Source organism: Felis catus, chromosome C2, assembly GCF_018350175.1.
Source record: "Felis catus isolate Fca126 chromosome C2, F.catus_Fca126_mat1.0, whole genome shotgun sequence".
Lineage (NCBI taxonomy): Eukaryota > Metazoa > Chordata > Mammalia > Carnivora > Felidae > Felis > Felis catus.
In genome coordinates, this window is record NC_058376.1 from 18,942,796 (window position 1) to 18,965,848 (window position 23,053).

A 23,053-nucleotide genomic window follows, 5' to 3' on the forward strand; every position below is an offset into this window, starting at 1 on the left:
AATAACATTCCAGGGCAGAGTTTTTCCGAGGAAGACCCACTCCACTTCAAGGAAATGAATGAACAGATACACAAGATTCCTCTACTCCCCATACCAGGAAAAGTCGCTGAATGAGCTTTAAAGATTTTGGGAAGCACTAGGAGAACCAGACAGCCACAACAAAGTGCTGCCCTCGGGGAGAGAGAAAACCCGCCAATCTGAGAAAAATCAAAACTGCAGTCTAAGCACCGTCATTGTCCTGTCCTAATCTTTAGAGTTCGTATATGAAAACATTTCAGTAAACATGACTCATATGCTAAAAATCTGAAACAATTCAAGAGTTTTCATTATTTATCTGAAAGGCACGAAGGAGAAAAAAAAAAACGTGAAATCAAGGACAAAACTTCAACTAGAACATTTAATTTCTTTACCTATTAAGAAAAACTGGAAATAAACCCTGTAAATGTAACGAATGTAGTGAGTCAGTGTCATAGATATGTTTTCCAATATTTAAGAGATTCCATAGAAGAGACAAACTATAATCAGTGAAGGAAAAACCCTGTCTCCAGAGCTCATTTCTTACTCAGCAGTAGAGAATGCACCCCAGGCGGTCAATTACTATGTAAAATCCCTCCAACCTGAGCTGTTCTTTTACTGGGCACATAACAGAATAAACCTACCAGGTACCTTTATACACCATTACAAAACCAAAGTCAGAGTCTGTCCTGTTCACCCATTCGGAAAAGTATGTGTGTCTGGCTAGCATTTCTGGCCTCTAAACTGGGTGTTAGGGAACAGGTTACTGCTAAAATATTTTAACAGATAGTCACTGTTGGATTAAAGTGGATTAAGAGGGATTAAAATTCAAACAAAATAATTTGCATTTACTTGAGCTTTTTGTTGGTCAGCCAAGTAGTTTCTAATTTCTGTACATAGTCACTTAATCATAATAATAATGTCTGTGGAGCCAACATGGAAACACTTATAACCAGCTGCTTTCGATTCAAGATGGAGGGATGCACACTTACACTTCTTTCTCTTAAGATCCCATTCAATTAAAAGAAATTGTAGAAGATTTAATTCCACTAATGATGAAAAGAAACAGGGACGACATCTGTGGACAATCTTAAATTTCTAGAAGATAAACAGTAAATGAAAGAACTGACGGATGAAATAAAAGTCAATGATTAAAATTTATGAAGAGAGCTAAGTATGCGGCACAGCATCTTAAGAACTGAGATTCTAGTGTTCACCAGCCTGGTTTTGGATCCTGGCCCTGCCACTCCCTAGCCTTGTACCCTGTGGAGCTGTCTAAGCCTCACTTTCCTATCTAAAAAACAGGGAAAGTAAGGATCTGTGGCATTAGAAGGATTAAATGAGATAATGCATATAAAGCTCCCAGCACAGCCTTATACAATTGAGTGTTAATTATTATTGCTATTATCAATGACCACAATGCACAATGAAGACAAAATTATAACGAAATAAAATTAAACTGAAGTTACAACGCAAATAGGTAATAACTTAAATTTTATACATTTTCGAAGAAGCTCCAGATGACTCCACAGAATTTCTCCCCGAGGGACTCGCTGAAAAAAATCTTCTTGGTTGAGACTGCATAATTCTCTTCCGGAAATGTTGAGTGTAGTAAGGTCTATATCAGTCATGCTGAATTCCTTCATTACCCAAACCACCCAGTGCAGGACTTGGTCTGTGGACCACTGTATAGGATCTAAAGAGAAAAATATTACCATTAGCCTAGCTCTATCTTGACACTACATGAATTCACGGTTAATCTGTCAATACGTATAAATATATATATATATACACACATATATATGGAGATAAAATCCAGACAGGTTTTTTTTCCCCAAGTAAAGTATATAAACTCAAATAAAATTAAAAAAAATTTGTTTAAAGTTTATTTACTTTGAGAGAGAGAGGGGTGGGGGCACCGAGAAGGGGCAGAGGGAGGAGAGAGGGAACCCCAAGCAGGCTCCGTGTTGTCAGTGCAGGGCCCGATGCGGGGTTCAATCTCATGAACTGTGAGATCGTGACCTGCCCAAGCTGTGATCCAGAGTCGGATGCTTAACCAACTGAGCCACCTTAGGTGCCCCCAAATAAATTTTAATGATGTATTTTCTCCTCAGCTCCTTTTGAATTTTTCAACCTAAATTTTGTAATGACTTCATCTGGTTTTACATCTGTTAGTCTGGAGTTTTACTAAGAAAAACAGTACAAAATTGCTCTCCAATGGGTCAACTGGAAGAATAAAATATGTGATTACTTTAGAGAGAATGGGGTTAAGTTATTCAAGTTTCAAACATTATTTTGTAGCTGTGTACAATTTGGTGCACTGAAAAAAACCCAAAAAAATCCACAAGGGGCTTGTGAGGAGCTAGACTTATTCTCCAAAATGTGCACAACATACTCTTTCCTCCCTTTTGCTTCTTGTAAAAAGCTAGTGCTCCTGTATCTCTACCCTTTGGTGGCACTTACAACATGCAAATTGCATGTTTACTCAGCTGTCTTTCCCTGTAACACGTTAAGGTCTTGAATATAAGGGCTGTGTCTTGTAAAAACACTGTATCTTCAGCGTTTACCACAATGCCTTATGGATAATTTGTTAAATCTATAAAAAGTAAATACAAATAAATTCATTTTCCTCATCATTTGTTACTATCTAATTGAATTCACAAATGAAAAGGATGGCCAACATGTACGAATATTTAATTGTATCCCCGGCATCTAACAGAGTATTTTACCCACATAAATTTAATAAATACTGACTGAATTAATTTTGATACAGATACTTCTGCATGGAGAAGATGGCCTATCCAAATAGCATTGGTTACGTGCCCTAAGCTGCAGGCTATTCAATAGGAGTAAGTGGGGAAAAAACATTTAGGTACTTATCAAGAGCCAATTTATAGTAAAAAATGAATCAAACATAATAGAGGATTGATAGTCACATAACTGATTTTTTATTTGATCTTTTCACAAAGAGGTGAAGGGAGGAGGATGGCAGTGAAGTTTTTTAATGTCTCTAAATGCACATGTTAAAAAAATACCACTAAAAGCAACTAGAGAGCAAAACCAAAAATCCAGGTATATTTACAATAAAACGAGGTGACAAGATATCCCCAGGAAAGCCCAAATACACACAGGTGAAGACAAAGCTGTAACAGTCACAGACCTTCATGGTGTCAGTTATCTGTGCAGGAGACAGCAAAGCGGGGAGGAAGCAAAGGGACATGTGACCCATTTTTCATTCTGAGCACGGGAGAATGTGAACACAGCCAGGGAGTTCTTACTGAAAGCACGACAGGCCAAGCCAAAGCAGCAGCTCAACCAGTCCTGCCCAATCCAGTAACAGGTGAGCCCAAAGGTCTGAGGTAAAGGGAAGGGGCTGGAGGCAGTGTAGCATCTGTGAGCTCTAAAAACTGAGCCTGCGGATCACATCCAGGAGAGTGGACCACAATGAGGAGAAACCGGAGGGAATGGGATCGAAATTGAGTAGCATAGGAACACCAAGGAAAAAGAGAGAGGAGGTCCAGATAAAAGTGGAGTAAGGGAACAGGCAGGAACTGAGCAAGCAAGTGGCTCTTTTTTAAAGTTTTATTTATTTAAGTAATCTCTACGACCAACGTGGGGGCTTGAACACACGACCCCAAGATCAAGAGTCACATGCTCTTCTGACTGAGCCAGCCAGGGGCCCCTACCGGCTCTATTTTTTAATATTAATTGAAAATAACAGATGAAGGAGTTCTGGGAAGTTAGAGAAGCTATCCTGAAACACAACTCCCTTTAAAAGTTCAAGTAACCTCATTTTACAAAAACATGAAGAAAGTGTCAAGATAAAAAAGTTGGGGGAAAATAGAAGTAGTCTGATTTGTTTTCTTAAATAACATTAGGACTTCTGTCCTACATTAGGACTTCTCTCCTACGTTAGGACTTCTTAACATAACTAATTGTCCATGCATATTCACCTGCTTATTTTCTCTAAGACCCTAGTAAAATTATAGTTAAGGATTTTTTTAAAAGAAGTAAACTCATAGGACCATGAGTGGAAATGACAAATGGATGGGAGATTTTCAACTTATTTTTGAAGACCATAAGCAGAGTGAAAATCCAGTGAAGCAGGAGAAGCTATGACCTAATATATCTTTCAAGGAGAATATAGCAAGAAGAGTTTCTTGCCTGCAGAACCCCCTTATTGGCTCGGGTCATGGTGGCACCAGGTAGCAGAAGAGGTGTACATGGTAAATGAGGGGACTGATTTCTTTCTTTCTTTATTTTTAATATGAAATTTACTGTCAAACTCGTTTCCATACAACACCCAGTGCTCATCCCAACAGGTGCCCTCCTCAATGCCCATCACCCACCCTCCCCACCCTCCTGCCCTCCATCAACCCTCAGTTTATTCTCGGTTTTTAAGAGTCTCTTGTGGTTTGGCTCCCTCCCTCCCTCTCTAACTTTTAATTTTTCCTTCCCCTCCCCCATGGTGGTCTATTAAGTTTCTCAGGATCCACGTGAGAGTGAAAACATATGGTGTCTGTCTTTGTCCGTATGACTTATTTCACTTAGCATAATGCTCTCCAGTTCCATCCACATTGCTATAAAAGGCCATATTTCATTCTTTCTCATTGCCAAGTAGTATTCCATTGTGTACATAAACCACAATTTCTTTATCCATTCATCAGTTGATGGCCATTTGGGCTCTTTCCCTAATTTGGCTATTGGTGAAAGTGCTGCTATAAACAATGGGGTACAAGTGCCCCTATGCATCAGCACTCCTGTATCCCTTGGGTAAATTCCAAGCAGTGCTATTGCTGGGGAATTAAAAGCAAAAATGAACTATTGGGACCTCATGAAGATAAAAATCTTCTGCACTGCAAAGGACACAATCATCAAAACTAAAAGGCAACTGACGGAATGGGAAAAGATATTTGCAAATGCCATATTGAACAAAGGGCTAGTATCCAAAATCTATAAAGAACTCACCAAACTCCACACCCGAAAAACAAATAATCCAGTGAAGAAATGGGCAGAAGACATGAATAGACACTTCTCTAAAGAAGACATCCAGGGGCACCTGGGTGGCTCAGTTGGTTAAGCATCTGATTTTGGCTCAGGTCATGATCTCACGGTTCGTGAGTTCGAGCCCCACATTGGGCTCTGTGCTGACAGCTCAGAGCCTGGGTCCTGCTTCAGACTCAGTGTCTCCCTCTCCTTCTGCCCTTCACCCACTCATGCTCTGCCTCTCTCTGTCTCTCCAAAACAAATATTAAAAAAACATTTTTTTTAATAAAAATAAAAAAAAAAAAAATAAAGAAGACATCCAGATGGCCAACAGGCACATGAAAAGATGCTCAACATCGCTCCTCATCAGGGAAATACAAATCAGGGGACTGATTTTAAGTGTATGGTGGTGTCAGAACCTTCAGGGCCTCTCCTTCATTCTCAGGAGCCAACTGAACAGAAGCATGCCTCAACACACATGTCCGTAACCCTTCCCCCACTCCCAGGAACACTTTAAGATCAGTGACATTAAACAGATCTTGGGAGAACAGATCCCAGTAATAAAAGTCTACAAACTGTAGAGTGAGACCCTCTGCCCTTCCCTTTCCACTTCCACAATGTAGCATTCACATACAAGTCAACCATAAATCCTCACTGCAGTGTTCTACCCCTGTTAGGTATTTGGCCAATTCTCCAAGAAAACTTAAAGAAACCCAGGAAAAAGAGCTATACATACTGGCACTTTCAAATCTTTTAATGAAATGACCAATACCCCATTTTACCTGTGTATGGTCAAGAAACCCCTTCCAGAGCTTCAAACTAATTAGCTTTAAAGTTATTCACTCTGGGGCGCCTGGGTGGCTCAGTCAGTTGAGCATCTGACTTCAGCTCAGGTCATGATCTCAGAGTTCATGAGTTCAAGCCCCACATCTGGCTCACTGTTGTCCGTGCAGAGCATGCTTTGGATACTCTGTCTCCCACTCTCTCTGCCCCTCCCCCGCTGACGCTATCTCAAAAATAAGTAAACATTAAAAAAAAGTTAGGGGTGCCTGGGTGGCTCAGTTGGTTGAGCATCCAACTTCTGCTCAGGTCATGATCTTGTGGTTCATGGGTTCAAGCCCTGCATCGGGCTCTGTGCTGACAGCTCAGAGCCTGGAGCCTGCTTCGGATTCTGTCTCCCTCTCTCTTTGCCCCTCTCCCATTCACCTCTGTCTCTCTCTCTCTCAAAATTAAACATTAAAAAAAAAAGTTATTCACTCAATGAACAGATGAGCAAGAATAATCAGATATTTGAGTCTAAAAACAAACAAAAATAAACAGAAAAATAGAACCCAGAAAAGACAGAAATAATGCCATAACAAAATGGAAAACAAATTTTTACAAACCCCAACACAACGATGAAAATATTCAGAGAGGTAAGAGAAAACATGACATCCATAATACTGAGCTCAGAATACTAAAATCAACAAACAAATATCAAGAGTCCTTGTAAAGTGAAAGTAACTCTCAGGACAGGTTGTTATATAAAGACAAGAAATTTGGCAAAGTTGTACAGACAGATACAGAAATGACAAGTGGAAGAGTAAAGACACAGAGGATCAGCCCATGAGATTGAACGGGAATTTCAGAAAAAAGAAAAGAAAAACACAGAAGGTAATTATCAAAAGACTAATACAGGAAAATTTCCCAGAACTGAAGGCTACAATTGTCTAGATCAGCAGCTGTCCAAATGAAATATAATGCAGGGTACTATGTAATTTAAAAATTTTCTAGCAGCTACATTAAAAAATAAAGAAATTAGGTGAAATTTATTTTAACAATAATTTCATTTAATGAATCCAAATGTTATTTCAGCATGTAATCAACATAAACAATTTTACATTCTTCTCTTTTTGTACCAGGTATTTTACACTTGTAGGACTAAAAAAAATTTTTTTTAATGTTTATTTTTGAGGGAGAGAGAAAGAGAGAGACATGAGCAGGGGGACAGACAGAGAGGAAGACACAGAATCTGAAGCAGGCTCCAAGCTGCCAGCACAGAGCCTGACATGGGGCTCGAACCTATGAACCATGAGATCATGACCTGAGCTGAAGTCGGATGCTCGACTGACTGAGCTACCCAGGTGCCCCAACACTTGTAATATTTTAAAATGTTAATATTTGACAATTTGGGGAGCCAAAAACGTGACTATCTTTCTTAATTATTCAAACAACTGAAAGAAACAATAAAAATAAACAAATATAGTCATCTTTTTAACATTCTTATTAAAAAAGGACAAGAATAAATACTTTTAGTCAGTTTGAACATCCCATTTGACCAGACTTCTAACTACTATAAATTCATTAATTTGAGTTTCATCTGTAGCTTTTAAATGTGAAATAGTAAACAAAACAAAAACAAAACAGCAGGAAAATAGTTAGAGTCCTGGAAAAATCTAAAAGTGAAGGGATTGTACATATATGAACAGGTGGTTCTAAGCTCCTGTCAAGATATAAAACTGATACGTATAAAATGAACTTTAAGGAACTGTCCAATGTGGACCAATATTTCAAAGAGATTTAAAGTAGCTACGACCAGTCAGCCATATTTCAATTTTGCACAGAATTAACAAGCAATTGCAAAATGACTACCCTTACGTGCAGAAAGAAACCTGAAACGATAGTTTCCTAAGAAAACAGTAATTACATTCCTAAAACTTTCCAGTTGCTAATGATTTTAGGAACAAAAAAAAAAAACCAATGATTTAAAAAAAATCTTCCTATACCTAAATAAATGTCAAGTGTTTGAAAAGAGCTTTATTCTAAGTAAATAATACCCTTGGTAGGAACTTTGAGTCAAAGTTTATAATCTTGCTCTCTACAATTCATTTTTAAATATTACTCTCCATAAAAGATTCTACTCCTCGGGGGAGAAGGCAAAATGGGTGATGGGCATTGAGGAGAGTACTTCTTGGGATGAGCACAGGGTGTTGTATGTAAGCAATGAATCACGGGAATCTACCCCCAAAACCAAAAGCACACTGTATACACTGTGTGTTAGCTACCTTGACAATAAATTATATTTAAAAAAAAAAAAAAAAAAAAAAAAAAGGATTCTACTCCCCAAAAGGTTCTTGTTGCAAGTCTAGCAAACCATAAAATATTATTTCAAATGTTTTTATGCTCCTTCTTTCCTTCTCAGCATTTCCCCTCTCAGGGGTGACTCAGTAACAAGAAGGTCAAGTACAACATCTATGCTGGCTTCCACACGTCAAAAATAGGTAAGAATACTGTCAACTACACCGTCTCTGAGGAACAGCTTGATCTCCTCCAAACTGGACTTACCTTCTTACGTTGCCAATTAAAAGTCCCTCTCCTGGCTTTCTTCACCTACCCTTTTCCAGCTAGTGCCATATCATTTTATCTACAAATACTCAGCTTACCAACAACTCTTGAACCTTCAATAATATTTACTTATTCTCTCAACACTCTTCCCATTTGCCCTCCCCATCAAAGGTTAATATTCAGTTTTTCCCATTTCCATGTCTATTTATTTCCTGTAATTCATCTTTAACTCTACAGTTACTTTTTTCTAAATCTACCAATAAACCTCTGATCACCAAATTTAACAGATACTACTCAGTTGGCATTTTTTCACTTTGCTGGCAGTGTGGAGATTCTTGCTCATCTAAAACTCTTTCTCAATTTCACAGTCACTATATACATTTCTTGTTTTCCTTCTATGTCTTCAGCCATTCTGTGTCTCCCTTCTTTTCTCCTCAAGCTGAAATTCTGACAAGCTCCAGGAACCAGTCTTTAACACTGTGTTCCTTTCCATTTTCTCTCTCTCCATCAGAGACTGCATATACTCTATGGCTTCAATATAAATTCAACACAGTGGAGTCCCAGAAAACATCTTTATCTCCAGTCCAAATCTTGTATACCTGAAAATACTTTCTGGTTACCTTTAGTTAAATAGGTACTATTCAAAAGTAGAACCACTTTCCCTTGAAAAAAATCTTCCCAATACCAGACTTCCCCAACTCTCCCACTTAAGCTCCGGAGGGCATGGACTATCTTTCTTATGCACCATCAAAAGCCCAGCATTTAACATGATGCCTGGCATATGTAGTTCACTAAACATGTAATGAAGATGTCACCAATTCTCATCAATATCATGATTACCCTATATGCACCCAAGCTTGAGAAGTTGCATCAGTACTTGAATCTCTCCTCTCTACCCTCACACAAGCCATGAGTCAGCTGCTCAGCCCCATCACTATTTTCATTCATTTCTTTCCCCAGAAATTATCAAGTTTAAGCTGACCTAGACATTATCACCTAGCCACAACTCAACTATAACATGCCTCTGTTTTCCCTTCATTCGGTCTCTATGTGCACCAACATATGCCATGCACTCCCACCACATGGTCATGTCCATCAATCAAAACAGTTCTATACTGTTAAGAGTTAACTCCACCAAACCTCACTACTCCTGAATACTCACTCCCATGTCTAACTTTTGCACATGTGTTTCCTGTCTGGTCTGCCCTTCTCTGTCCATCAGTTTCTTTGTCTGTAATAAACCTTTTCCCAGTTTCCACACAGGCCACTGTGATCCCTTGAGACTGTGACAGCATATTCCCTTTATATATGTAAGTTACAGCGTAAAACCATGCTACCTTTTATGGCAACGATTTCCTTTCACTTAGCTTCTCTGTCTTCAACTACATTATGAACACCTTGAAGGCAGATTTTTTTTATTTCTTTGTATTCCCAACATCTGCAAAAATATTTGTCCAAAGGGGATAAAAAAAAATACGGAAAACGATATTCTTCCTAAATATTCTACATTTAAAATAGATTAAAACTTACTCACCCTAGTATCTTCTATGTCAAGCTTAATTCCTATTATACTACTAGCACATAATTAAGTATTTTATTACCATAAGGTATCCCGAGGCGTTCTTGCTCTTTCCTGTAACCTTCCAGTGCGGCAGCCCATCTTGTCACTTGTTCTGAGGTTTCATCTGAAATAGTTGTGATGTGTTTTGTGCCATCAAGAGTTATTACTTGAGCTTCTTCAACAAGATGTGCTTCTGCTTCAGCATGGTGGGCATCTGGATCAATAACTACTTCAACTGTTTCCGCAGGTTTAACAATTTCAAGGATGTTTAGCTTAGGCTCAATTCCTTAAGAATGAATAAAAAAAAAAGTAAATTCAAGTGGATACATAAAAGTCACTAAAAAGTCATTAGCTTAGTTTATGCGCTCCCAAATGGTAGAGCAAATACTCCCTTGTAGACATAAATACAATTATTCAATGGAACTTTAGTAGATAACAGTATTGTGTCAAGATTAATTTCCTGATTTTGATAATTGTAATGTCATACAAAAGAATTCCTTGTTTTCAGAAAACACATACACTGATGTATTTAGGGACAGAAAAAGATCATGTATGCAACACGTATTCTTTTTTTTTATGTTTGTTTATTTATTTATTTTTAAATGTTTATTTATTTTTGAGAGAGGGAAACAGAGCGTGAGTGAGGGAGGGACAGAGAGAGAGAGAGAGACACAGAATCCGAGGCACGCTCCAGGCTCTGAGCTGTCAGCACAGAGCCTGACGTGGGGCTCGAACTGATGAACAGTGAGATCATGACCTGAGCTAAGTCAGACACCAAATGACTCAGCCACCCAGGCACCCCATGTTTATATATTTTTGAGAGACAGAGACAGAGTGTGAGCAGGCGAGGGGGCACAGAGAGAGGGCAACACAGAATCCGAAGCAGCCTCCACGCTCTGAGATGTCAGCACAGAGCCTGACATGGGGCTTAAACTCATGAGCTGTGAGATCAGACTTAAGCTGAAGTTGGATGCTTAACTGACTGAGCCACCCAGGCACCCCCTGCAACTTATTCTTAAACAGGGCAATAAAGATAACAAGGGGACAGGTGAACAGAGAACAAAGCAAATGAAATAAAAGTTAACATTTGGGGAATCTAGGTAAAGGACATCCAGGAATTCTTTTACTCCTCTTGTAACATTTTTGTTTTTTATTTTTTTTTTAATGTTTATTTTCAAGAGAGAGAGAAAGAGAGAGAGAGGGGCAGGGAGGGAGGAGCGGGGGAGGGGCAAGAGAGAGGGACACACAGAATCCGAAAGCAGGCTCCAGGCTCTGAGCTGACAGCACAGAGCCCTACGTGGGGCTCGATCACAGGAACCACATGATCATGTTCTGAGCTGAAATCTAACGCTTACCTGACTGAGCCACCCAGGCACCCCTGCAACTTTTCTACTAAGTCTAAGATAATTTAACACCATCACCACCACCACTACTACCACCACACGCACAGCTACTTATAAACATTTATTAGAAAGAAAAAGTACCAATATGGATTAGAAAATAAAAACTAGACTAGGGAGAATATAAAGGAGTAGCTACTCACCTGCGGAATTTGTAGAAGTCCTTCTAAGCAAATTAAGATTATTTACTGACTGATTTTCTTTTAAATTTTTTTTTTATGTTTATTTTTGAGAGAGAGAGAGAGACAGAGCACAAGCATGGGAGGAGCAGAGAGGGAGACACAGAATCCGAAGCAGGCTCCAGACTCTGAGCCGTCAGCAAAGAGCCCGATGCGGGGCTCGAACTCACAAACTGTGAGATCATGACCTGAGCTGAAGTCGGACACTTAACTGACTGAGCCACCCAGGCGCCCCTGACTGCTCTTCTTTTCAAGGGTCAAAGTACATGTGTTAAAAATGAATTGGCACTGAGTTTGCTGAATACACATTATTAACTTCTGATTTCCATTTTCTATTGAATAAAAAAAAAATACCCCAAATTCTTAAGATATTCAAAACAGAATAAACGAGGCCTTTATAAAATCATCTCAGATACTTCTGTTATGATGACAGCTCTAAGAAACTATCATATTACTTAACAGCTACTGTTTGGTCATTGCGTCTATTACAATCTATATCAAATTTAATCAAAGTATATTTGAAAGAAAAAACAAAAGTCAACTTTAAAGTTGAAAACCTTGAAACCTCTTTGAAAACCAACTCTATAATAAACTGTATTGCTTATCATTCATTTTCTGATACAAAGATAAGTCAGTTTTCAAATATACATGAGAAAAAGAACTAGAATTTTTGAAAAAAAATTTCCTAAAATTAATCTCTAATCCTCCATTCAAATTTCATCAAGTCAACTCTCCCTACACTTGCAAGAAGTCACTAGGCTTTTAAAGAAAACAAAGAATTTTTGGGAATGCAAGCTGGTGCAGCCACTCTGGAAAATAGTATGAAGGTTCTTCAGAAAAATAAAAATAGAACTACCCTACGACCCAGCAATTGCACTACTAGGCATTTATCCAAGGGATACAGGTGTGCTGTTTTGAAGGGACACATGCACCCCCTTGTTTATAGCAGCACTACCAACAATAGTCAAAGTATGGAAAGAGCCCAAATGTCCATCGATGGATGAATGGATAAAGAAGATGTGATATATACATATACACACACACACACACACACATACACACACACACACAATGGAGTATTACTTGGCAATCAAAAAGAATGAATTCTTACCATTTGCAACTACGTGGATGGAACCGGAGGGTATTATGCTAAGTGAAATTAGTCAGTCAGAGAAAGACAAAAATCATATGACTTCACTCATATGAAGACTTTAAGAAACAAAACAGATGAACATAAGGGAAGGGAAACAAAAATCATATAAAAACAGGGAGGGGGACAAAACAGAAGAGACTCATAGATATGGAGAACAAACTGAGCATTGCTGGAGGGGTTCTGGGAGGGAGGATAGGTTAAATGGGTAGGGAGCATTAAGGAATTTACTCTTGAAATCATTGCTTCACTATATGCTAACTAATTTGGATGTAAATTTTAAAAAATAAAAAATAAAACAAGTTAAAAATAAAAAAAAAGAAGAAAACAAAGAATTTCTTATTGCCAACGATGGTCATTCTGGGGGAAATTGTAGATCAGGAGATAGCTACCATTTTCATAGTTTGAGAATACTTTGATCTGTGAAATGCGATTATAAGCAATACATTATGTTCAAACATTTAAATTAGTCTAAAACTGTGGTCAGAACTCCCAACAAGCCACATTTTTAAAAACCAAAATTCAACCTACCCAAAATGGTTTCCTAATTTTCTAACTTTTGTACTTAAACAAGATTAGTAAAATACTGTGATGGATATAGGTGACTGAGTCACTCTGTATCTTTTGCAAATTCCTTTCTCTGTGCTAAACTGTAGAGACTAGATTTCCTTGGAGCTAGGGTTCCAGTTGGGATTCAGGTTGTAGAATCACTGGCATAAGCCTGCTATTAGGAAATGAGTAAAGAAGGGACAAGCAGGCATATGACATCCACGTTTTTGGCTAATGTGGATCACTGTGGGGGCAGCATGGTTCTAAGTTGACAGCTATAGTGGTGGCTTTTAGATCTGGCATTTTCCAGATCATGGCAGGGCAACAGTTTCCTTGGCAACCCAGTTCTGCAGTGTGGCTAAACTGTTCTGAGAAAGTCAACCAGAACGTGTATTTCCACCTTTCTCTACTTTACAATATATTCTTCTCCGAGTAAACTAGTAGAATATGTTATACTATCTACCTCACCCTGACAGATATAATAATTAAACCAAAGACAGGAATATGTGACTACAACATCACATAAAGTAATTCAGACAACCACCTAAAACACCTAAAACTTGTAAAACTGAGTTCTCTCATATTTAAAAAAAACACAAACTAGACTTTAAAGTAACAACATTAAAAGCAGCTTACCTTGGTAAGAAATTACCTGTACACTAAGTTGTACAGTTCCATCTGTCTTTACTCCTTGGTCAAACAAACTTCGTTCTGGATCCAGCTAAACATGGGAAAATGATAAAGGCAAATTTTAGTTCAGTCATCTGGTTTAATATAAATGGATGTACCAAACAGGACTTAATTACTGAGGCATACTAATGGAATTATAAGAACACATCTAATTATCCAAGTTGTCATATCACTTAATTCTTTGTCGAAATTAAAAATATTTTAACCACCATGGTAGTAATTAAAGACAACATAAATTAACCAAATTTATTTGAGGTGGTGGTTTTCTCTAGCTCTGGAGGTTAGGATTTTAAATAACGTCAAAAGGCATTATTACTGTTTATTCTGCATATATATTTAAAGTGGAAGATAATGCAATTTTCCTGTCATAAATAAAGAAGGGTGTTTAATTAGTGGGGAGATTTATACAAATCTATTAACATAATTTTTGCCAAGTCCCCCGAATTACCAATGCCACACATTTAAGATCAAGGTTAACTCTAAATCTCTGGCAATACAGTTAATAAGGTTAAAGGACTTATGAGCTCACACCTGACCTAGCTTTGATATCTTCCACAATGAGTCTATGTCCTTTCAGTATTAGTGCTTTTATCCTTCACCTCGCCTAACAGTCAATGCATTTCACACAATGGGAAATTGATGACAAAATGTAAGATTCTGCCTTCCAGACATTCTGTCACCATTTTAAAAGCACACTAGCACTATAATTATCTTGAATAATGTATACATCTGTGTGTCTGCATTCCACGCAGCTGGAGGCACAAAGCTCCTCCCATTCCCCTTCCCAAGAATTCAGTCAATGCTGTAGACATGGTACAAACACATTTTCTAATATGAAAAAAGCAGTCATACAAATAAAACCTAAAATCTTAAATGACTTTAGGTCTAAATTTGAACACAGACAAAACACTCTGTATAACCCTGCAGAAAGACAGGTCAAACATGGTAGTTTCACTCCTTAAAAGAAGTCTCTCTGCTTAACGCTCTGTTAAAAACTCTCCCGATACCCAGATTCCTCCTCTCTGCGGTAGGCACGGGTATGATCCAGCAGAAGCTACAGCATGTGGAACTCTGACAGTGAACTCTCACACAGTACTGTATATCCTAGCTAGTTCACATACTCCTCAAAGGAGCACAACTCTGCCACTCCCCATCAGCGTTCAAGTCGACATTCATCTGAAAATACAAAAGCATCACCACAAGCAGCAAGCATTCTGACTCCAGATGCATGTGGTTATTGTTATGAAGATGAGAAGCTGCTATCCTCACATTCTTTTTAAGAGAGGAAGGGAGACAGGGAGGACTGCAAAAGGCTTTAGATACTACGGTAGCTCTGAATTCTGTGATACTACGAATGATGCATATTTCCAATATTATTCAACTAATATTTACTGAGAACTTATGATACTTTGGGTACTTTGCAGGTAATACTTTCATTTTGGTTAGGTCAGGTATGATTAAAATAAAAAAAACAATAAATGTTAGAGCTGAAAGACAAGAGATCAAGTCCAGATTCCCCTTTAGAGGTAAAGCCCAGTGACACTAAGTTAATACAAACTTTTTTAAAAGTCTGCCTTAAACAAGAGTTTGGAGTCACATAGGCCTGTGTTCAAATTCCAATGTACCTCTTTGTAGCTATGCATTGGGCAAATTTTTAACTTCTTTAAATTTCAGTTTCTACATCTGTAGAATGTAATTAAGAATATGCTGATTTGGGGGCTACTAGATGGCTAGTTGGTTGAACATCTGATGCTTGATTTCGACTCAGGTCATGATCCTAGGGTCATGGGATCGACACCTGTGATGGGTTCCGTGTTGAGTATGGAGCTTGCTTAAGGTTCTCTCTCTCCCCAACTCTGTCCCTCTCCTTACTCCTGCTCTCTCTAAAATTAAAAAAAAAAAAAAAATGCTGATTTCAAAAACTGATGTGAATGTTAAATGATATAATGTAACAGTGTCCTGCAATTATTATTTTTTAAAGTTTATCTTTTTGAGAGAGACATTTTTGACATTTAAGTCTTCTCTTGGAGAGAGAATAAATTAGCACAGTCTTTTTGGAAGGTAATCTGGTATTTAGTGTCTACTAATATTGAATGTGAAATACCTAGTAGCTCACCTCAATAAATTGTTATAAATTGACACAGAGACACCAAGAATAGGGGAGAGGCAGAGAGAGAAGAAGAAAAAGAGAATCCCAAGCAGGCTCCATGCTGTCGGCACAGAGCCCAAAGTGAGGTTCAATCCCATGATCTTCCCTAACTGCGAGATCATGACCTGAGCCAAAATCAAGAGTTGGGTGACTAACTGACTGAGCCACCCAGACACCTCTGCAATTATGTTTTCATTCAAGGTAAACTGCCCATACAGTTCCATTTCACCAATTTTTAACGGCTGTCTTAAATGCCAATCTATAGAAGGTATTTATCTAAGTCCGTTTTTGGAACATTTAAGTTATTTTCAGTTTCTGCACAACAATGCAATGAATATCTCAGATGTATAACTGTTCACCTAGGTGAGGATTTCTGTAAGAACAATTTATTGAGGTGAGCTACTAGGTATTTCACATTCAATATTAATAGACACTAAATGCCAGACTACCTTCCAAAAAGACTGTGTTAATTTATTCTCTCCAAGAGAAGAAAAGACTTAAATGTCAAAAATTCTAATATTACTAGACTCACATACATTCTCTAATTCTAGAAGAACAAGATCCTTGTCCCTTTCAACATTCACTAGATTTACTGAAAGGAAAAGATAAAAGTATGGTTGAGTGGCAAGTGAAATGCACAAATTTCATCTAAACATTTCAACTTATTCTACATCAAAATATTATTTAAAAATAATAGACAGGGGCGCCTGGGTGGCTCAGATGGTGGAGCATCAGATTCTTGGTTTCGGTTCAGGTCATGATCCTACGGTTCATGAGTTTGAGCCCCACATCGGGCTCTGCACTGACAATGCAGAGCCTGTTTGGCATTCTCTCTCTCTCTTCCCCTCCCACGCACTCTCTCTCAAAATAATAAACTTAAAAAAAAAAAAAATAGACATATGATGATTTGAATTTCTAAAAAACTAAGGTAAAAGTCCTACAACACATGGAGCGCCTACATCATAAGGCAAACAAAGGGAAGAAGAGATTAAACAAACCAAATAATCCCAAAAAGGACACCATTTGTATTCATATAATTTAGCATACAAAAACAGTATAAAACTCTAATACTTACTCTTATATTCAAGGAAGGTCTGGAGAAACTATCTGAGCAATTCTATCTAAGCCACTACCTTTTATACATGAAAATACTACCTTTCTTGAAAGAATACCATAAAATACGACTATAAATATGCTGAAAACTTAATATACTGTTAAAATACTACCACAGGTAAAATCCTATTGCAATAAACTCTAAGAAATATATACACTGGTACTTAAGTTCTTATCCAAAATGCGTTGCTGGAGCAAATAAATATGGAAAGGAATATAAAAATCATTTAGGCAATTTTTTTCTTTTTGAAGATAAGGAAACTAATGCACAAAGAAGCTAAAAGCTAGTTAGAAACAGGATGTGAGGAGGGCACACTGCAGGTTCCAACGTCAATGTGCTTCTCACTACTTTATGTTTAGGCTTTGAGTCACATGTATTTGAACTTATTTCATATTTGTAAAGTAAAAAGCAAATGTTTCGTTTAGTACTCAATCTTTTAAATGGAATTTTGAATGGAGAGAATTTTGCTGGAATAACTTTTACTCCTAAATGCTTAAATTTTGTAAAACAGGTCAAATTTAGTTATAATGACTATAGCTGTACAGATAAAAGGCTAACAAGAAAACATTTCTGGGACGCCTGGCTGGCTCAAGTTGGTAGATCATCCAACTATTGATCTGGGGGTTCTAAGTTTGAGCCCCACCTTGGGTGTAACGATTACTTAAAAAAAAAAAAAAAATTCTGATGCAGACTTAAATGCTCAAACATAAATCTAAAAAAAAAAAAAAAAAACCAAAACTTTTTTTTTACCTGGATATCTTGCAGGCAAATTTCATGAGCATCCAAAGAACACTGTAGTCTTGGTTCTAGTAGTTTCTTTAAATTGCCTATTGGCTCATTGATGTCTATAGCCTGGCTTACACATTCAGCCGGAGTGTAGGTTTGTTCTACAATGCTAAATGTTAAAGGATATAATTGTTAACATTTTTACCCTGGATATTAAAGTAACAATACGCTCAAACCAAAACTCAATATCAAAACACATTTCTGGTCTTTGCAACTCATTTCTGCATAGACACTATTCATAGTGGTAGGCTTGTCACCAACTAGTGTTGCCAAATTGAATACTGAATTGCAGAGAAATGTGAGCTTGAAATGTGAAGATACAGTCTTGCAGACATATCTCTCTAGGTATATAAATGTCCATATGTGTGTATACATATAGAAATACTACATATACAATATTTACAGGGAAATGTTTGCATTATGTTACATTTTCAAGTCATTTTGAAAAATTTTAGGCCCAGAATGGAAGGTAAAAGTCTCCCTAAAATTTGAATGCCATCTCTACGAGTCAATTTCCTTTCCCAACATAAATGTAAATAATAAGGCACGAAAATGTAAGTTACATAAAATACTTCTGATTTAACTTAATCTGAGAACTACTGGTTATAATCAGCATAATTCCACATTAAAAAAATTACATTCCTGCTTTAAAGCTTTCTGAGGCTCTTCCGTATTGTCATTTCATACTTTGAATTTTATGAAATCGTAAGTTCCATGAGAGTAAAATCTTGGCAAACAATTCTATATACTTTTTCAAATCCTTATATGGTGTCGAATAGAAGACACACATCAAATAATATCTGCTAAATTAGTGAATCTGGAGTTCAACTAAGTTTCACAGCATGTTTAATATGATTTGAATCTTATTTGCATCATGTATTTAAAAATTTGTCCAGTTCTGGGGCGCCTGGGTGGCGCAGTTGGTTAAGCGTCCAATTTCAGCCAGGTCACGATCTCGCAGTCCGTGAGTTCGAGCCCCGCGTCGGGCTCTGGGCTGATGGCTCGGAGCCTGGAGCCTGTTTCCGATTCTGTGTCTCCCTCTCTCTCTGCCCCTCCCCCGTTCATGCTCTGTCTCTCTCTGTCCCAAAAATAAATAAAAACGTTGGAAAAAAAAAAAATAATAAAATAAAAAAATAAAAATTTGTCCAGTTCCATTTTCACATAAATTCCAAGTATAATGTGATATATGCATGATATTCCTAAATATCACTTACTAGTGTACATAACCCAAATTTCTTCTAAAACTTTAACAAAAGTTCATAATAGAACACTCATGATTAAAAACAAAAATTATTTTTAAATACTAGTAAACTATTACTATTATTTTTATTAAGGTAAAACAATTGGGTCTTTTGGCCACGTATTTCTAACAAATTCCTTAGCTATAGCACAATAGGCTATCTTTTCCTTTTTCTGTAACAATCATTCTTTAAAAGAAATGTCACTTTAAGACAGATTTTAAAGACCCACTTTATGTGAGCTCAACATTTAAAAATTTTTTAAATATTTTGTTGATACTACTTAAACTTTGGAAAATTTCATGCAAAACTGAGTTTCTCTTGAAAAATTGAGAATGTTCTCATATCCCTGGACCTAAATTCCTGCACAACAACAATGTACAGACGACAGCTTCATAGCAATAAACTGCTCCTTTACAGCTACTCCCCTGGTCAATGTAGTAACTATCAATTTCTTACAAGAGACATCTGCAGAGATTTTCTATAAAGGGCCAAACAGTAAACACTTTAGGTTATGTGGGCCATTTGTGTGTGTTACATAAACATAAATATACGCAAGTCAGGCTCCAAGAGCCCAAATAATCCTCACCTCCTAATAATCTACCTTTTAGTAGTTACCTTCCACACTGTTTGGAGGTTGGACTGTGTGACCAAAAGACTAAGACAGAAGTGATATATCACCTCTTAGGTAATTTAGAAAGAGACTACAATGTCTATCTTGGAAAGCACTATGTCAGACCATTTGTGGTTTTTTTAATTTACATCCAAGTAGTTAGCATATAGTGCAACAATGATTTCAGGAGTAGATTCCTTAATGCCCCTTACTCATTTAGCCCATCCCCCCTCCCACAACCCTCCAGTAACCCTCTGTTTGCTCTCTGTATTTAAGAGTCTCTTATGGTTTTGGCAGACCATTTATTTTAGGGGGAGCCAGCTTCCATGTCATGAGTAGCCACAGAGAAAGCCCACGTGGGTCAGGAAGTGAGTGGTCCTGCCACATGCCACATGAGTGATCTTGGAAGCAAATATGCTCGCCCCAGTCAACTTTTCAGATGACAGTGGTCCAGAGTGACAGACAGCTTAACTATAAGGTCATGAAATACCCTGAGCCAGAACCATCCAGCTAAATTGCTTCCAGGTTCTTGACTCTGAGAAACTGCAAAAATGAATGCTGCACGTTTCAAGTAGCTAAGTTTTGGGGTAATTTGTGACATAAACAAATGTACATATACACACACACGTATCTGATAATTAAAGGAAGAGAAAATAGCATAATCAAACATGCTGGAAAGCTCTATTAAAAACTTAAGTTTTAAATTTCAGCACTACTCTCAATGCTCAGCATCCTTGTCAACCTTAGTAATTCTGTCCATTCAACACAGAATTGTTCTAAACCTTTTTATTCCACAGAAGTCCTCTACTCTTCAGTTCCTTTTACTTTCAATGTATTATGTCATCTGCTTTACAGAGAAAAGTAGGGACCCATTATCAGCTATATTTATTACTAACTTTAGTTTAAAACTGTCTCTCCCTCCCAGCTACAAAGCCATTAAGTCAAAGGTAAAAAAGCAATACATTATCTCCCCAAAACGCTAAGGTCATTTGGAAAAAAAAAAGCCTCTCCCCACCAAAAACTATGGCTTGATTTTTAAGTAGGTATGCTGAGAATTATAAAAAGTAGTAAATTCAGAAAATACCAACCTTTCTTCTGTGCACTCTGGTTTCTCTGTCCCATCAATCTCAATTTCTATCAGCTCCTCTGCTTCTCTTTTAGTCATGGTTAGAATATTTCAATAGGTCAGTCCTGCAAGAGTTAAGGCAGAAATGCTACACAAAAAGCAGAAACCCAATTTAAATAAAAGCAGAGGGTAAGCAGAAGAGGTGGAAGTAATCTTCGCACATAAAAGAAAATCCCCAACGATTATTTATATTAACCTGACATGACTTCATCATTCCACTGTATTTATTGGGATGTTTTCTGGCCCAAACTCTCGGTCAATAAACTCATCCAAGTTACTTCAAAATCAAGTGAAAGGTATGTCAATTCTATTATAGCAACTCAGTCTTAATAACAGATTCAAACCTGTACCCTAAAAATTAACATGGAGATGAACCATAGCTGTTCAGCTAAAAGCTATACATTAGTATCAGAACTTACAGCAAAGCATTATAATGATAGAGTGATGTAGATTAAAGTTCATTACAGCTAGCATTTGTGTTACAAATTACAGGTCTTATAAAGGTCAGTACAGCATTCTAAAATAGCAAAATAAAATAGCAAATCATTATAGATAGGCACATTATTGTCCTGATTATATGTTACAATCTTGAGATTTTTTTAGATGTGCTTTTATGTATTTTAAACAAAGCACTAATTTCAATTTTTATTTCTCTCATGTAAAATTATTACCTGCTGCTTTAAACTATCATTGATACAAAACCATTATAATTTAAAAAATGCTAAGTAATGCATAAGAGAGCTATATATATTGATACTTCTTTGTGGCCATTTCTGAGGTATTAATGCTGTTAAGTTCCAGGTTCTGTTACTATCTCACCGGAGATCAATGAATTTGTCTTTGGACTCCATATACAGTCCAGAATAGAGTTTTCTAAGTTTACTATCATATCTAAAAGGCACTTCTAAGTGTCTTTGACTTACAAGGAAATGGTCCTCTAAATTTGGTATTCTAATATCTGCAAAAGAGTCTCCCACTTAGAAGACTTGACAAAATGAAGAATTTAAATATTCATTCCAAATAATAACCACGATTTATGGAGCGCAGGGCACAAGCATTCAAATGCTTTAGAATCTTCACAAAAGGACAATGTTATTTTGAGTATATATGAGTACACACACACACACACACGCACGTCCTCACATGACAACTATCCAGAGGTCAGTGATGCTTAGCTGCTTGTGGCTCCACGAGACACTTTAGGTGTAACAACCTAAGTCCACATTCTTCCAGGTGAGACTGAACCATGGTTTGTTCAAAGACAGGCTCTATGTCGCAAATGCACGCGAGTACGAGAACCACCATCTCTAAGCTGGAATACTGCCACAACCCCTGCTAACACGCTTCCCCCTTTCTGTGCCCTTGCTCTTACTACCGTCCATTCTCAGTCAGTACAACAGCCAGTGTGATCCTCTTTAAACTGTACCACTCCTGGGGCGCCTGGGTGGCTCAGTCGGTTGAGCGTCCGACTTCGGCTCAGGTCATGAGCTCGTGTTTCAGGAGCTCGAGCCCCACGTCAGGCTCTGTGCTGACAGCTCAGAGCCTGGAACCTGCTTTGGATTCTGTGTCTCCCTCTCTCTGGTCACGCTCTCTCTCTCTCAAAAATAAATAAACATTAAAGAAAAAATTTTTTTAAACTGTAGCACTCCTTTGATCAATACCAGTCACAGTAGAACCTAAACACTTCACAGTGGCCAGCAAGGCCCTACGAGATCTACCCCCAGCCCCACCCCATTACTGCTCCCACTCTTGCTGCTACAGTCTTTGCTCCTGCTGTGCTGTCTGGCTGGCACCTATTTCCCCCACATGTCCTCCGGGCTAAATCCCTCACCTCTTTGATGTCTCTGCTCAAATCTCCTTTTCCCAATGAGGTATACCCTGACTACTCCCATTTAATTCTGTAATCGGCCTTCTCTATACCCCTTTCTTCTTTCTTGTTGTCTGCAGCACCTAACATACTTTATTATGAATTTCTGTATTCACTGTCTTTCTTCCTCCATTCTATTACCATCAAAGCACAAAGACCATATTGTCCAAGTGACTCCAGGAACATAAATTGGTTTGTCTGGACCAGGGACTTTGTCTAGCTTCTTGAGGTGGGAAGAGTTTTGCCAGGTTTCAACTTCTCAAGGGACCAAAGTCTCTGTGAGAGGCACAATAACCCCAAACCTGT

General features: G+C 37.7%; 1 protein-coding gene across 2 annotated transcripts in view; it reads right to left on the reverse strand.

Moving 5' to 3' along the window:
* The window catches only part of GABPA (GA binding protein transcription factor subunit alpha), a 38,150-nt gene that overhangs the window by 9,528 nt on the left and 5,569 nt on the right, over positions 1-23,053 (reverse strand). For both annotated transcript variants that reach the window (XM_006935951.4, XM_003991500.5), the window contains exons 2-6: positions 20,843-20,945; positions 17,868-18,012; positions 13,801-13,885; positions 9,927-10,172; positions 1,517-1,711 (exon numbers count right to left, since the gene is read on the reverse strand). In XM_006935951.4, coding sequence (XP_006936013.1) covers positions 1,517-1,711; positions 9,927-10,172; positions 13,801-13,885; positions 17,868-18,012; positions 20,843-20,919 — 748 coding nt within the window. In that variant the 5' untranslated portion in view covers positions 20,920-20,945. The remainder of the gene's footprint in view (positions 1-1,516; positions 1,712-9,926; positions 10,173-13,800; positions 13,886-17,867; positions 18,013-20,842; positions 20,946-23,053) is intronic.